Here is a 14,940-nt window from a genome sequence, read left to right on the forward strand (position 1 = left end):
TTGTTCTCTGGTTCCTCTTACTTTTCTAAATTCAGCTTGTACATCTGGAAGTTCTTGGTTCACTTACTGCTAAAGCCTAGCTTGAAGGATTTTGAGCATTTCCTTGCTAACATGTGAAATTGATGCAATTGTGCAATAGTTTGAACATTCTTTGGCATTGCCTTTCTTTGGGATTGGAATGAAAACTGACCTTTTCCAGTCCTGTGGCCACTGCTGAGTTTTCCAAATTTTCTGGCATATTGAGTGCAGTACTTTCACAGCATCATCTTTTAGGATTTGAAATAGCTCAAATGGAATTCCATCACCTCCACTAGCTTTGTTGCTGGTAGTGCTTCCTAAGATCCACTTGACTTCACATTCCAGGATGTCTGGCTGTAGGTGAGTGACCACACTGTCATGGTTATCCAGGTCGTTGAGACCTTTTTTGCACAGTTCATCTGTGTATTCTTGCTACCTCTTCTCAGTCTCTTCTGCCTCTGTTAGGTCCTTGCTGTTTCTGTCCATCTTTTGGGGGCTTATTATTAATAAAATCATATTAGTAACATAATGAGTTTTATTAGCCCAAGAGACTTACCTGCTGGCTCAGCAGTAAAGAATCTGCCTGCAATGCAGAAGGCACAGGAGACACACGTTCAATCCCTGGGTGGGTAAGACCCCCTGGAGAAGAAAAGGGCAACCCATTCCAGTATTCTTGCCTGGAAAATTCCATGAACAGAAGAACCTGGCAAGCTACCATCCATGGGGTCACGAAGAATCGGACACAACTGAGCACATGGTACAACATTAGCTTAAGGATAACCAGGTTAGAGAATAGGACATGAAGCCCAGATATGAGCTCAATAATAATTTAACATATGAAAAGGAAGGCATTACAAATCAGGGAGATCAGTAAAGATTATTCAGCAAGTGGCAATGAAACAGTTGTTAGCTATTTGGGGAAAAAAAGAAAGGAAAGATTGAAATCATACTCTAAACCACATTCTGTGATAAATTCCAGAAAAGAAACATTAAAAAGGTAACATCATAAAAAATTAGAAGTAAATATTGGTGTCAGTTCAGTTCAGTCGCTCAGTCGTTATATACAATTTCTAGATGTGGAAGAAGTTTCAGAGGAAAGTATTTCCCAGTTTCTATGCATCAAAAGCATCCTAAATTTAAACAGAACATCCAGAGGAAATATTTGTCAACAAACAGGACAAAGAGCTAGTTCCTTCAATACATAAAGACTTCAGAGCACTTCTAAGATAACACCAAAAATCTCGGGAGTTAAGAATGCAGAGGGGATGAATATGCATTCAGAAAGGAAAAACATACCATGGCAGATGTCAAGCCACAGTGGTAATTCAATCAGTGCACATGTAAATGAAATACAGTTTTTCACCTCTCAGATGATAAGACTCTTAAGGATGAAGTGCCAAGTGAGCATCTACTGTCATACCTAGACTACTGGATTTATACACTGCTCTAGCCTTCTTAGGAAGCAGTTTGGCAGTACATATCAAAAGTCAAAAACATTCTTATGCTTTAATCTACTAATTCAGCTTTTAAAAACTTTTAATCAGGAAGTATTTCAAAATGATAAAAGTCAGCATGGATTTAATCAGACATTTTTATATATATAATATTTGTGTTGATATACAAATATTATATATACATATATAAAATCTCTGCCAAAAATGTCCTCCTTCCACCTTTCATACAGTAGAATATTGGACAGCCATGAAAAAGTATGTCCACAAAAATACTTTACGACCTATAAAAATGTTATGATTATGATGGGCTTAGGAACAAAGTTAATATGTAAAATAATTTTTAGATGCAAAGAGCACATAGTTTTGAAGGAATTATGCCTACATATAGATGCATTCTTTCCTATTTTTATCTTTTATTCATTTTGATATTTGGAGCCTTTCCATTGTAGGTGACAGAAGATCAATCTCCGGTTGGTTTAAACAATAATCAAAAAATGGGAATGGGTGAGATTTCTCGGCTCTTATAACTGAAAAATCTCATGTCTGAGGTGTGACTTCAGTCAAGGGTATTGTAGCCCAGATGATGTCAAGGCTGGTTTTGTTCTGACTTCAGTCTGTGTCCAGTGGCGTCCCAGTATAGTGCTTCTAGGCATCCCTCATGGGCACACGATGGCTGCAGTTTTCCAGATCTCACATCACATCCAAGCCAAGAAAGGTCTGCTTAACAGTTTCCCCTGTTGACAGAGGAAGCTCATCTATCATGGGGGTACTAGCACTATCTCCTCACATCTCGGTGGTTCTTAGTAGGCTGTTTGCCAATCCTTGAATCAGGTGCTGAGCCAATAGGATGAGACACTTATCTCAAACCAATTGGGATCTACGTGTGGAGCCCAGGGAGGGTGGGCGGTAGAGCCCAAACCACTAGAATAAAAATTGAGAGGAAGTTATTTACCCTAAAACAAAAACTAGGTGCTCTTCTAAGACAGGGAACAGATCCCAGGCAGCAGAAGCAACCGGTGTCCAGTGTCCACAATCAGGGTACTTTCCAATTTGCTCTAAAAACATACATTAAAGTCATGATCAGAAAAAATGAAATGTAAGAAACTGGAGGAAGGATGAAAAGTTTCCCTGTCTCTTTAAGAAGTATTGAACCCATTAAGTGCTCTGAAGAAAAATGGAAACATGTCAAGGTTGTAAAAGTTCTGAAATGAATTAGAATTCAACCATATAGGAGGCAGTGCCATATAGAATTTCCTGTTTCTTGGACTTGAGAATCTCAGTTCTCTCACTAGTTGCTTAATTGGGGGCTTATTGCTTCATCTCTTTGTGGCTCTATTTCCTCATCTGTAAAAAGAAATACAATACTACCTACCTCACAGGACAGTTGTGAGGATTTTAAAAAATATGTGGATGCTGAAGCAATAGTAAGCATTTAAAGAATCTCAACTATTAATGATTACTGAATTTTAAAAATTACTAGCAGACTTAAAAAAAACTATTTCAATGGCCTGTGTGTGTTGTACATTTCTCTCAGCCTTAACTAATTTTCACACATACACACACAGTATTATTTCCTTTCACAAGCGTGAAGCCTTAACTGTGAAGAAAAGGAGATAATGAGAGAGATTAGAGCAGGAAGTATAATTCTTCACCCACAAACTGATGGCTTCAAAAGTAAGGAAAACATCTTTTTAACCCTTTGGGGCACCATAATCATAGCTAAACTTTAGATAGTGCTTTTCATGTGCCTGGGCTTAATGCTCCGTTTTTACCTGTAGTAACTCACTGAAGCCTCACAATAATCCTATCCATTAGTTGCTGTTATTATCCCCCCATTATATGGGTGAGGAAATTGAATGCCCCAAAGGCTAAGTAATTTGCACTAGGCAGAGGAGCTGGGATTCGAACTCTGGAGTGCGATCAGGCTTGTGATCACTCCCTCTACTGCCCCCGACTAGTAGAAACCAGCTCCCCTCTGTGACTGTAAACAACATGATTTGCTTGGCCCCGTAATTCACATTCACTGTAGCTTTCTCGATCATGGCAGTCATTACAGGCCATCAGAGATACTGAATACATGCTTCCGGAATGTGTCCAAGAAGGTCGATACAGGGAATGCAGTTTAAAAATGGGACCTTCAGCGTGCCCCGTTCAGAGGCCAGAGAAAACCCACCTAGTGAGGAAGTGTCTGCTGTGTTTGACACCCCCACTGATCCTGGGTCTGTGCCGTCAAACTACAATGGATTAGGGAAATGAATCTTACGCAGGTGCAGGTATAAATAACTGCCGGTTTAAGATCTCAAGATCCAAGTATAAAACGCGTGTGAAGCGTTTGTCAGCAGAGAGCTGCCTGCTGCCGTTTCCGGTAGTGACCTCGGGGCACCTCTGCAGCTTCACTGCTTCTCCTCAGGGTTTCCTCAGCTGTGGGGATCAAGACAGCAACCAGCACCTGCTCACCCACCCCCTCGAGTCAGCGAGAGGTTCTCTGTTGGAAGGAAACATATCCTTTTCTTGGGCTATGCTGTCCTGTGCTTAGTTTCTCCGTAGTGTCTGGTTCTTTGCAACCCCCATGGACTGCAGCCCACCAGGCACCCCTGTTCATGGGGATTCTCCAGGCAAGAATACTGGAGTGGGTTGCCATGGACTACAACTAAGCAAAAACCGCTCTTTTATAACCTAAGTAATTCCATACCTAGAAGGGATATTTTCACTGGTTCTGCAATCACAGATTTTTTTTTCTTCTACCAGAACATGCTACCACTCCATTTTGAAGATACTGTAAAGACTCTCTCTCTCTATTTCTCTCTTTTTGTTAGGGCTTCTTTTTTTAGAGCTGTTTCAGGTTTACAGGAAAAGTCACATAAAGTACAGAGTTCCCACAGACCCCTCCTTCCCTGCTCACAGCGGCTCCTGCTGTTAGCATCATCCGTTAATGGGTGTGCCAATTCTTTTGACTTACTATCATTCCTTCTGCTTTCTTTGAAATTTAACATGTCTGATTTTCACCCCTCTTGTGGCACTTATGTGAGATTTACATCACTTTGCAACACATGTTGTCCATTTCAGCATGGGGCCGGTTTTTAAGTGTAAAAGTATAATTATTGACGAGTCTCACACTGATGTGTTAATATATTGTGTTTTCAGATCCTGTTGATCATTGCTTCCGTTATTGGGATCATTGTCTACAGGCTCTCAGTGTTCGTTATATTTTCTGGAAACCTTCGCAAGATCTCTAATGGAACAGACCCAATCCAGAAGTATGTAACTCCACAGATGGCCACATCCATCACTGCTTCCCTCATCAGCTTTATCATCATCATGATTCTGAACACTATATATGAGAAAGTGGCAATCATGATTACTAACTTTGGTAAGATCCTGCTATGTATCTATAACATGGGTCTTTTCTAAGCCATTTTTAGAACCAAGTAAAAACAGGGACTGTATATTTTAGGCATTCCAATTCCAGTATGTTACAATTTTTAGAAAATTTCAAGTATAAACATATTTTATCTAGCCTGTCCAAGAAATGAATTATCTCCAGGTTTGCATTAGTAAAAGGGACAAAGCAAAGACAGTCATTATGATGTTGAAGCTCTGTGTAAACAGATCAGTGCTGAATAATATTTTCAGTTACATTGTATTATGTACCCTATTGTTGAAAGTAAATAGTCTCTTTATTGCAAATAAGTGGAAGAGGGTCATGATGCCAGTGGTAAATCTGCTCCCGCATTGCCGAGAGGACAAACCATTACATTGTTATGCGTCTTCCCCCCACGCTGTTCATATTAATATAGCTCCACTCTCATCGGCTCTGGCGATTGTTGTAAATGTTTCTTCTTTCTGGCTTGTATCCCAGGCAGCTGCTTAGTAGCCAGAGTTAAGTGCTTCCTACACACTGCATGTGGCTGGGTCGTTCTCCAAAATGTTATGTTCAGTGGTCATCTTCTGAAAATGATAAGACTGATTTAAATTCTAAACTCGGAGGACAACCCATTTTGTCTTCCCCCAAATGCTTCCAGCAAACTTTCCCTTTCTGACAGACCTACCTTATTGCAGTTCAGGAAGACAAGAGAATATCATTCAGCATACTGTTCAACATTAATTTTCTGTCTTACATTGAAAGAGGATAGTGCTTGCCTATTTGATATCATTGTGGTTATAAATTTTAAGGAACAGTTGACTACTTTTCTGCCCTTTGGGATGTTGTTTCTCCTAGGGGGGAAACTCAACAATGTGTAAACTTGGAATTAACATTGTAGCTACATTAAGAAATTCAGAACAGCTGAAATGGAAACTGAATTGTATTTTTTTTAATCATGTTAATTCATGTATCAGTATGATTTTGATTAGGGTCTCAAAGCTGTTAGCAATTTTAAAATCTTAACATTTCTTTTAACTACAGAACTCCCAAGAACCCAGACTGATTATGAGAACAGCTTAACCATGAAGATGTTCTTATTCCAGTTTGTCAACTACTACTCTTCGTGTTTCTACATCGCATTCTTTAAGGGCAAATTTGTGGGTTATCCAGGAGATCCAGTTTATTGGCTGGGAAAATACAGAAATGAAGAGGTGTGAATATAGAGTTACGTTCTCTTGGCAATTTAAGCTGTTGCGTGTTTTCTCTTAGTTGCCCAATGAAAAGTATATTCTTTACATTTTCATTGTATATTCCTTACAATGTTTTTTAGCCTAAACTAGAATTTTAGAAAAATAAATAAAATTAATGACTATTTCATGTTAGATCCATCTAAAATTTAAATGGGACTCTTTAATATTTCAGTGTGACCCAGGTGGGTGTCTACTTGAACTGACAACGCAGCTGATAATCATCATGGGAGGAAAAGCAATCTGGAATAACATACAAGAAGTGTTACTTCCGTGAGTACCGAGTTGTGTAATCTTGAGGATAGAATGGCCCACCCATCACACTCACTTCCCTGCATGTCCCACATTGCTGCATGCCCACCTCTAAAGTGGAGGAGACTCTCTGCTTATTATCCAGCCAACAGTGTGCACGTATCCAGTGTTTAATAATGATATTTTAAAACCTTTCTATTAAACATAAATCCCCATCTGCTATAGTTTCTGCCTATTAGCCCATCCTTGGGGGCTGATGGATCATAGCCCTCTGAGAGATGGCTCTTGTTGGACCTTCAGACTAAGTTTTTTCACAGCTTGTTACAACTTTCTCCACCTTTTATACATGCATTTAAAAATCAGTAATAGTAATTTGTTGAGTTCTAAGTATGTGCCAGTCAGTGTATTAAGTGCTTTATATACTCTCTCATTTAATCATGCAAACAATGCTTATTTTTATTTCCCTTCTGCAGATAAAGAATCCATGTCTTAATTAGGTTAAATGATTTGCCTGAGTTCACACAGCCAATAAGAGGCTACCGTGGGTTCAAGTGTAAAACCCCATGGCTCCAAATCCATGTGCTTTTAAGAACAGAGGTTCATTTATGGTCCTAAAGCACCATGCTGTGTAGCAGTTTAGGAGACAGTTGTCAAAAATAACTACAAAGGTTTTGACTTACAGTTCTTTTCCTGGAAATGAGAACAGATGTTAGCTAAGGTCACTCTGTTTTTTTCAATGAAACCCAATCCCATATCAGAGTGGACAATTCCAATGCCATCTGCAATTTCTGCATATTTCAGCTTACTGTCTTAGCATTCTATTGCTGCTTTAACAAATATCCCCACAGTTAATGATTATTGGAAGAAAATGAGGGGGGAGCCCCACAAAATAATAAATTGAATATTAATATCCTGTGGGTCCTGAAACTCAGAAGTCTGCAGAGGTCTCACTGGGCTAACATCAAGGTGCTGGCAGGGCCGCTTCCTCCAGGCTCTAGGGTAATCTGTATCTTTGCCTTTTCTAGCTCCTAGAGGCTACTTACATCCCTTGACCTAGGACTTCTTTTCTCCATCTCACAGCCAGCAAGGTTGCCTGCCTCTGACTCTTTTCTGTGGTTACACCTCCCTCCCACACCCCTCTCTACCTTCTCTTCTGCCTCCATCTTGCACTTTTAATGACCCTTTGAGTACACTGGGCCCCCCCTGGGTAATCAAGTCTTGTCTCTCATAAAGTCAGCTGATTAGCACCCTTACCCGCGTCTGCACCCATAATTTTCATATGTTCTGGGGATTAGGATGTGGACATCTTGGGGAAGACTATTTTCCTGCCTGCCACACTACCCTTTTCAAGATGATTTCTGGCTCTGAGTTTCTGTTGTCACAAAACTGTTGATCCCTCTCTTGTCTCGCTCCCACATCGGTACTCTGCTCCTGCCAGCCTGAATGCCAAATGCAACCTTCTCAACGTCCTCCAAAACCACTCACACAAGCAGGCGTTATTGATGTTTGGGGCGTGGAGGAGAAACTTAGGCAACTTGAATCTCGAAATGCAAACTCCATCTCTTTAGTCTTTCATCCCACTGTACTACTGAGAATCTTGCTGTTGTTGTTTACTTATCACCCTTCTCTGTAGGCTCCAGAATATGAGCATTCTGCCCTGTCTTCCTGCCACCACACCCAGCTTCCTTCTCATCTTTTCTTCTCCCTCTCCTAACCTTTCTTCTCTCTCCCTCATTACCAAGTTTCTGTTTATTCTCTTTGTAGAGCGGTTAATTTCTGATTTTTTTTCTTTTCTTTTCTGTTTTTGAAGAGCAAAACCTTTTGGGTTTCAGCATGTCCTTCCACATTTCTTCACTGGAGCTTTATCTTCTGTCTTCAATGTGAATTATCAGGGTCTGTCTGTAAATAAGAACATCCTCTTTTCTCCAGTTCCATCCGTCCCCCTCAAAAACAGATTCTCATCTTAGCTGTGAAATGAATACTTTTTTGCCCTACTGTGCAGTAGACAATCCTTACCTTGAGCTCACAGTTAGATTTTTTCCAGATGAGTAAAAGTAGGTTGTGTGCAAATAATACTATGTTTCCATATGAAAATGAATGTATCAAATAGAGGAAAAGCTTAACTCAGATTACCAAAAAAAAAAGCATTTTCTGAAGGAAATAGGTTAGTTACCTAACACTGAGTGTTGGTGAATAATTCATCAGTGAGCTAGTTTCTGATTTAAACAATCAAGGAGAAGGGTATATTTCCTAAACCGGTACTGAGAAATTCATACAAAATGGAATTTGTTCATGTGAAATAGTTAAAAATAAAGGATACATTATAGTATCAGTGGTTTGTCTATACCTTCACTTTAAGCAAACACATTATTGTAAATTCTTATGAGCTGAACTTTGCCTTCAGGTATTTTTATTACTCACCTAGAATATTTAGGTAATGTGTTTTGAATTATGTTTCCCTTCTCTGAAAACTGGGAGTGCTAAATGTTAGGCAAGTTAGGGACTTCCATGGTGGTCCAGTGGCTGAGAGTCCATGCTTCCAATACAGGGAGCCAGGGTTTATCCTCAGTCAGGGAACTAAATCCCACATGCTGCCACAAAGGTCCTGAATGACACAGTGAAGATCAAAGATCCCGTGTGCTGCAACTAGTACCAAGCATAGCCAAATAAATAAATTACTTTTTAAAAAAGTTCGGCCATTTAGACAATAGCTTCTGCTCTTTATAAAGGTGCCAGTTTCCTTCCTTCCTTTTTCATACAACATTCTAACATAGATATATCAGTTTCTTTTGCTATCAGAACTACACCTATTCCAAAAACACATAGAAAGGGGAAAGAAAACTTACAAAAGTTAGTGGCTATTTTCACACCATTTAAATATGTCAAAAGGAACATGCATACTTAGTTGCTTAGTCATGTCCAACTCTTTACAACCCCATGTACTGCAGCCCGCCAGGCTCCTCTGTCCATGGGGATTCTCTAGGCAAGAATACTGGAGTGGGTTGCCATGCCCTCCTCCAGGGGATCTTCCCCACCCAGGGATCGAACCCACATCTCTTCTGTGTCTCCTGCATTGCCGGTGGATTTACTGTCTGAGTGACCCATGAAATGAATTTCACCATAAACCCACCTGCTTCCACCCTCAGCTCCACTTGGGGTCCTTGCCTAGGGTTCTCAGAAGCAGATCTAGGCTCCCTTTAGGGGGCTGGGGAGATCACTCTAGCACATGCATGAGCATGTCGCATTTAGTAGGTCCTCAGTAGAGCCAGCTGAGTGAATGAGTGACTCATGTGCTTCAAATACAAACGTCAGTAAATTAATGGAATTGTTCACTGGACCCAGAGAACAAGCCTAGAGCCCTTTGGCCTTCCCAGCCTCACTTCCTTTTTTGATAATTGGAGCATTCCTGGGAATTTCATTCTGTACTTGACAAAAAACTAGTACAGTTCCTGCATTAAGCTACTCACTCTGAAGAAATTTTATGATAAAATGTTAAAAAAAAAAAAACAGAGTTAAACATCCAAAATGCCTTAGCATTGTCCTTTGGTGTTTAGATAATGGATGGCTGTAATTCTCTTCCTTTATATGTTTTCTGTATTTTCCACAGTGAACACTCACTATTTAGATAATAAGAAAAAGCAGACATTTTACAAGAGGAAATATCTCTTGTCAAGATATAATTTGACTAGAGAATGAATGAGAGACATACAATAAGAGAATCCTAAATACGGGTATTCTTCACTCTATACACTCAGTCTTAAAATTCAGGAACAGTAAACTCAGGAGTAAAATAGATTCAGATAGTGAAGGATGCTTGTATTCAAAATTAGCAAGTGGAAATATCCTACACAGAAATGGTGATGATCTATAATATATGGATAAAATGTGGTAATAAAGAGACAAAGACAAAATGAGGTGTAAAGTGTTTCATACCACACCTTACATGTAGTAAATACTCAATAAAGGGCAATTTTTTTTATGATAGTGTTAGACTAATATGCATGGTCCATTCCTAAGAAAATTACTTTGTAACCCATGCTTAGAGGAAGAATCTTTTTCCCCAGCCTTGACCAGGGGAAGAAGCATCCAGTGTGTCTATACTTTTTTAAAGTTTTATAGGTGATTCTCATGGGCAATTAAATTGATATTCCTGTACTAGAATCATAACCCAATAGAAAAACCCAAAAGACCACGAACAATAACAGATGGACTTCAAACCAAGATTTCCTGCTACAGATGAGCCATTCAACTCAGACTGAGCACGAGGCTCAGAGTGTGAAGCTCAGAAAAGCAAGCTAGTCGGGACTTCTGATTTGACCTAATAGGATTGGTGGTGGGAGGCAATACAGTACAAGGAACAAGCGCCAAATGAGTTAGTCATGCAAGTGGCTGCCAGGACAGAAGTTTCATCCTGAATCCAAGTCATGATGGATTTGGGTCCCTGACCGTGAAAGACCGGTTTCTCTGGAGCCTGGAGAGGATTCTGCGAGAGGCTGAGGCTGAAAGTGTGAGGGCAGAGCAAAACCTAAACCAGTAGAACCCAGTGATCTTGAGTTTGGGTGTCACGAAGGGAGATGGATGCGTGTGGTCTTTGTTGCCACGTGTACCACAAGGGCCCTTGGAATGTCTGAAGAACAGCGCATTCCCGGCCAAACCTCAGACTTGATTACAGAGCTCCGGGTTGCGGCCTCGGAAGTAACACCAGCAACAATGCTCCACGTCATTCTTGTAAGTGCTGAAGTGAGATGCAAGCCAAGACTCTAAGTAACTTCGCTCTCATTTCCTGTTGGCCTCAGCCAATTAGCCTCTGTTTGTCAAAAGAAAATCTCACACAGGGGGTTTTGATGTGTTAGGAAGTTTGCTAAATCCTCGTCTGTTCTGAGTCATTTCATTCTGACAACAACCCTGAGCAGTGTAGGTTTTATCACCCCATTTTATGTAAACTTGACGAACATTATAACGAATAAGAGAAGAAGTGTGGATTCAGATCCAGGGATATGTCTGAACTCATATCCCCTCCACTTCCACAGCCTCCTGCTCTTCCCCTGATGTCAAAGAAGAAAGAAGTGGGGAACGATTGTGAAGCCAAGGGCACCGTTGGCTTGTAGAGAAATCTCCCCTTAGCAAGCCTGGGGAAGTGTCAGTGAGCAGTTAACACAGATCAGGAGCACTGGGAAACCCAGCATGGTCAGCTGTTTGTAATTCACATCTTACACTCTGTGTGGGTGCGTGGGTATGTGTGTACATACAGGTGTTCACGTGCAACACATGCAGTGGTCTTTACAGTGAAGTCCTTATAAATGTGCTGTGTAATCAGCCAGAGCTTAACCAGATGCTACGTTTTTTGCCGTTGTGGTGCATCTTCTGATGAACTCGACAAGTAAACCACAAGCCAGCTGTTATTTCAGGGGACAGCAGCCCTCTAAGCTAGAGCTGCACACCTTGTTTCAATGCCAACTGTTTCCAATTTCTTTTCAAGAGAAATTGCCATTAAAAAGGGTAGAGGGGGGTGGGGCATTCAGCTGGCCCAGAATCTTCTGAGAAAAAAAACACATAACCCAAGAGGAAACACAGGACTGCTCTGCGGGGCAGCTTCCAGCACTGGGGGCAGAGCCCTGGGCCAGGATTCCTCCGAGCTCTGCACTGACCTTGAGGAAACATGTCACATCTTTGGTCTTTAATTTGTTCAGTTGAAAATAGGGCCTTGGATCTGTCTTATCCAAAGTCAAAGGATGTCACTTTTCTGCACAGTGCCCTCAATGATTCCCCACTTCCTTCAGTGTAAAATAATGCCCAGATCCTCACTGCGGTCTCTTAGGCTCCAACCCCCACAATCAACAGACTTACTTTTCTCTTTGCCCTGGACCACACGGGCCTCCAGACTTCCCTGATGGCTCAGCAGGTAAATAATCCGCCTGCTACACAAGAGACACAGGTTTGATCCCTGGATCAGGAAGATCCCCTGAAGGAGGGCACGGCAACCCACTCCAGTATTTTGCCAGGCAAAGAGTCAGAAGTGAGTGAGCACACAGGCACACTGGCCTCTATGCCTTGTTTATTTTCTCTGGTAATTTTCAGTCTGCAAAGATCACTTTGGATAAGAGCAGGAAAATGGTGGGGGCGGGGGGCGGAGCTAAAGTTAATCAAATGGGGAAAAGTATTTTGAAAAAACTAAAATGCCCACATGAATAGGAGGTAGGAGGACAAATCATAGTTACAGTTGTGATAAAACCAGGTATGTAGTCAATATTATTCTTCAAAATATTTTGGGATAGAGAGGCAGAAATAAAAATAAATTTAGCATGAAAACAAGAAATTGAATTCTTGGAAAGATGATGTGTTCAGCTCAAAATGTCAGTAATACTTTTATGCTCTTGGTCTGACAGTATTCTGACTGATAATTTGATCTTTTTGGCAGCTGGGTCATGAACGTGTATGGACGGTGTCACACCGTTTCAGGAGCAGAAAAGATAACCCCACGATGGGAACAAGACTACCATCTGCAGCCCATGGGCAAACTGGGATTATTTTATGAATATCTTGAAATGAGTAAGTCACTAGTAAAATTTTGGGTTGCATGAAATATATTGGAACATGCTTTGGATCCCCAAAGCATCGATTAAAGAGCCAAATTATTATCTAGCCTATTGAAATGGAGTCCATTTTTCTCCACTAGGTAAAATACCATCAGGCTTTCAAATACGGTGACTATGTGTATCTTTGTCAATATTTGTGTTACACAAAGCTGAAAATTTATTACACAGCGATGAAATGGAATATTCATTGAGGTACATCTTCACCATTAATTCTGAGGATACTTACGCTGTTGTCTAAAGATGAACTCAGAGCTATTATTAGCCGTGACTCAGCCCTGGCTGGAGTTCATGCAGCACAGCTGTTGGCCAATTCCTTCTGAACAGACTCGTGTGAGCAAGCCTGTGCAAGAAGCCCATGGGAACAAGGGTCACAGGGTCCCCCCACCCCCTCCACATCTCACACTTGCCTTTGACATTGTATCTATTGCTTCTGGTTGGTGGTTTCTGCCTAATTCCTTGAGTGACCTCATGGCAATCACTGGCTTGAATTTGAAACTGTTTTGCTGGTCTGGAATTAAGATTTAATACAGGCTCCCTCCTTCTTGGATGTCTCTGTCTGTTTCTGTAGTATTTGCTTGGGCTCTCTTTCTCTTCTCTTGAACTTGATTTTAAGCTGTCGGTTGCCTTTAAATGAATGCATCTCAAAATAGATTTCCATTGGAAACACCATCTTTTCTATTATGCATGACACACTTTTATCTAATAGAAGGCTAACAATGGACATGTTTTGTATCTGTGCCCTTTCAGCTCACCATTGCATTGAATTACAGTTTTTTAAGCTTAGGAAAACAGGAAAGGATTTTGACAGGTTTTGCATTTATGCATGTGGGTTTGTGTATTTGCAGAGACACCCCTTTGTGGTTCCTTTATAAGTCTGCATATAGAGGGAGGTTTTTATTAAGTCACATTCTATATATAAAATAATTGCTTTTAAAAATATACATTATATGTGGAAACGCATCTACTTCTGAATGGTTCCTCTTGTAGTTTCTTTAGTCAACAATGCTTTGCAGCAAGAAGTCTGATTTGAATTTCATTTCTGCTTTTGTTATGTTTCATGACCAGGTTCAATTAAGGGTGTAGCTGCAGTCCATAATGTAGAAGCTATCTTTCTTTATTCTGTTTATTTTCAAAAGGGCTACAAGACAATTATCTGTATTCCAAAATGAGTCATAATTGTGAATATTTCTTACTGGAGCCATTATCAGCATTAATAACAACAATATTATGGAGCAGAATACCATTTGTTATTTTAATACCAAAAAAACTTGGAAAAAAATTATTTTTCTGTAGTTAGTCAAATAAATGGTATAGAAAGCAAAAGTTATATGGTCATGCTTTGGGGAGAAATTGGTAGGACTTGTAGAATTTCATAGTCTCATTAAAATAATTACCAGCTAAATAACTTGGCCTCTCAAGGATGGACTTAGATGTTATCATACCAAGTGAAGTAAGTCAGAGAAAGACAAATATATCACTTATATGTGAAATCTAAAGAGATGATACAGTGAACTTATTTATAAAACAGAAACAGACTCACAAACATAGAAAAGAAACTTATGGTTACCAAAGGAGGAAAGGGAAAGGGATACGTTAGGAGTTTGGGATTAACAGATACATACTACTTTATATAAAATAAACAACAAGGTCTTGCTGTTTTCATGCAGGAAACTATATTTAAAAAAAATAATAAAGATAATAATTCAGCCTCACCCGCCTGCATAAGACAGGATGGAATAACAGTGATTATAGAGAGATTTTTAATTTTTTTTTCTTTCCCATTATGATTTATTACAGGATATTGAATAGAGTTCCCTGTGCTATACAGTAGGACTTTGTCATTTATCTATTTTATATACAGTAGTTATCTGCTAATCTCAAACTCCTAATTTATCCCTCCCCCAGTTTTTTTTAGATTTATTAAATTGTTTTCCTATTATTCACATAATTCCTAATGAATTAGAAAACTAATCAGTTTCCAAGCATAGGCAGTCTGTTATTCTGTATTC

At 39.9% G+C, this 14,940-nt stretch overlaps 1 protein-coding gene and 1 long non-coding RNA gene across 6 annotated transcripts in view; one reads left to right on the forward strand and one right to left on the reverse strand.

The window, feature by feature from the left end:
- The window catches only part of ANO6 (anoctamin 6), a 233,180-nt gene that overhangs the window by 197,989 nt on the left and 20,251 nt on the right, over nt 1–14,940 (forward strand). For 4 of the 5 annotated variants that reach the window (XM_025284022.3, XM_025284024.3, XM_006073712.4 and 1 more), the window contains 4 exons: nt 4,617–4,842; nt 5,878–6,047; nt 6,259–6,356; nt 12,754–12,884. In XM_025284022.3, the coding sequence (XP_025139807.3) occupies nt 4,617–4,842; nt 5,878–6,047; nt 6,259–6,356; nt 12,754–12,884 (625 nt within the window). Of the gene's footprint in view, nt 1–4,616; nt 4,843–5,877; nt 6,048–6,258; nt 6,357–12,753; nt 12,885–13,011; nt 13,728–14,940 lie in introns of those variants that run through there. The other variant, XM_044941665.2, reaches the window with a different exon arrangement.
- The window catches only part of LOC123333290, a 193,392-nt gene continuing 183,749 nt past the window's right edge, over nt 5,298–14,940 (reverse strand). The window contains exon 3 of the long non-coding RNA XR_006550565.2: nt 5,298–5,420. This is a non-coding gene — a long non-coding RNA (uncharacterized LOC123333290). The remainder of the gene's footprint in view (nt 5,421–14,940) is intronic.

This window comes from Bubalus bubalis, chromosome 4, assembly GCF_019923935.1.
Source record: "Bubalus bubalis isolate 160015118507 breed Murrah chromosome 4, NDDB_SH_1, whole genome shotgun sequence".
NCBI classification, from domain to species: domain Eukaryota; kingdom Metazoa; phylum Chordata; class Mammalia; order Artiodactyla; family Bovidae; genus Bubalus; species Bubalus bubalis.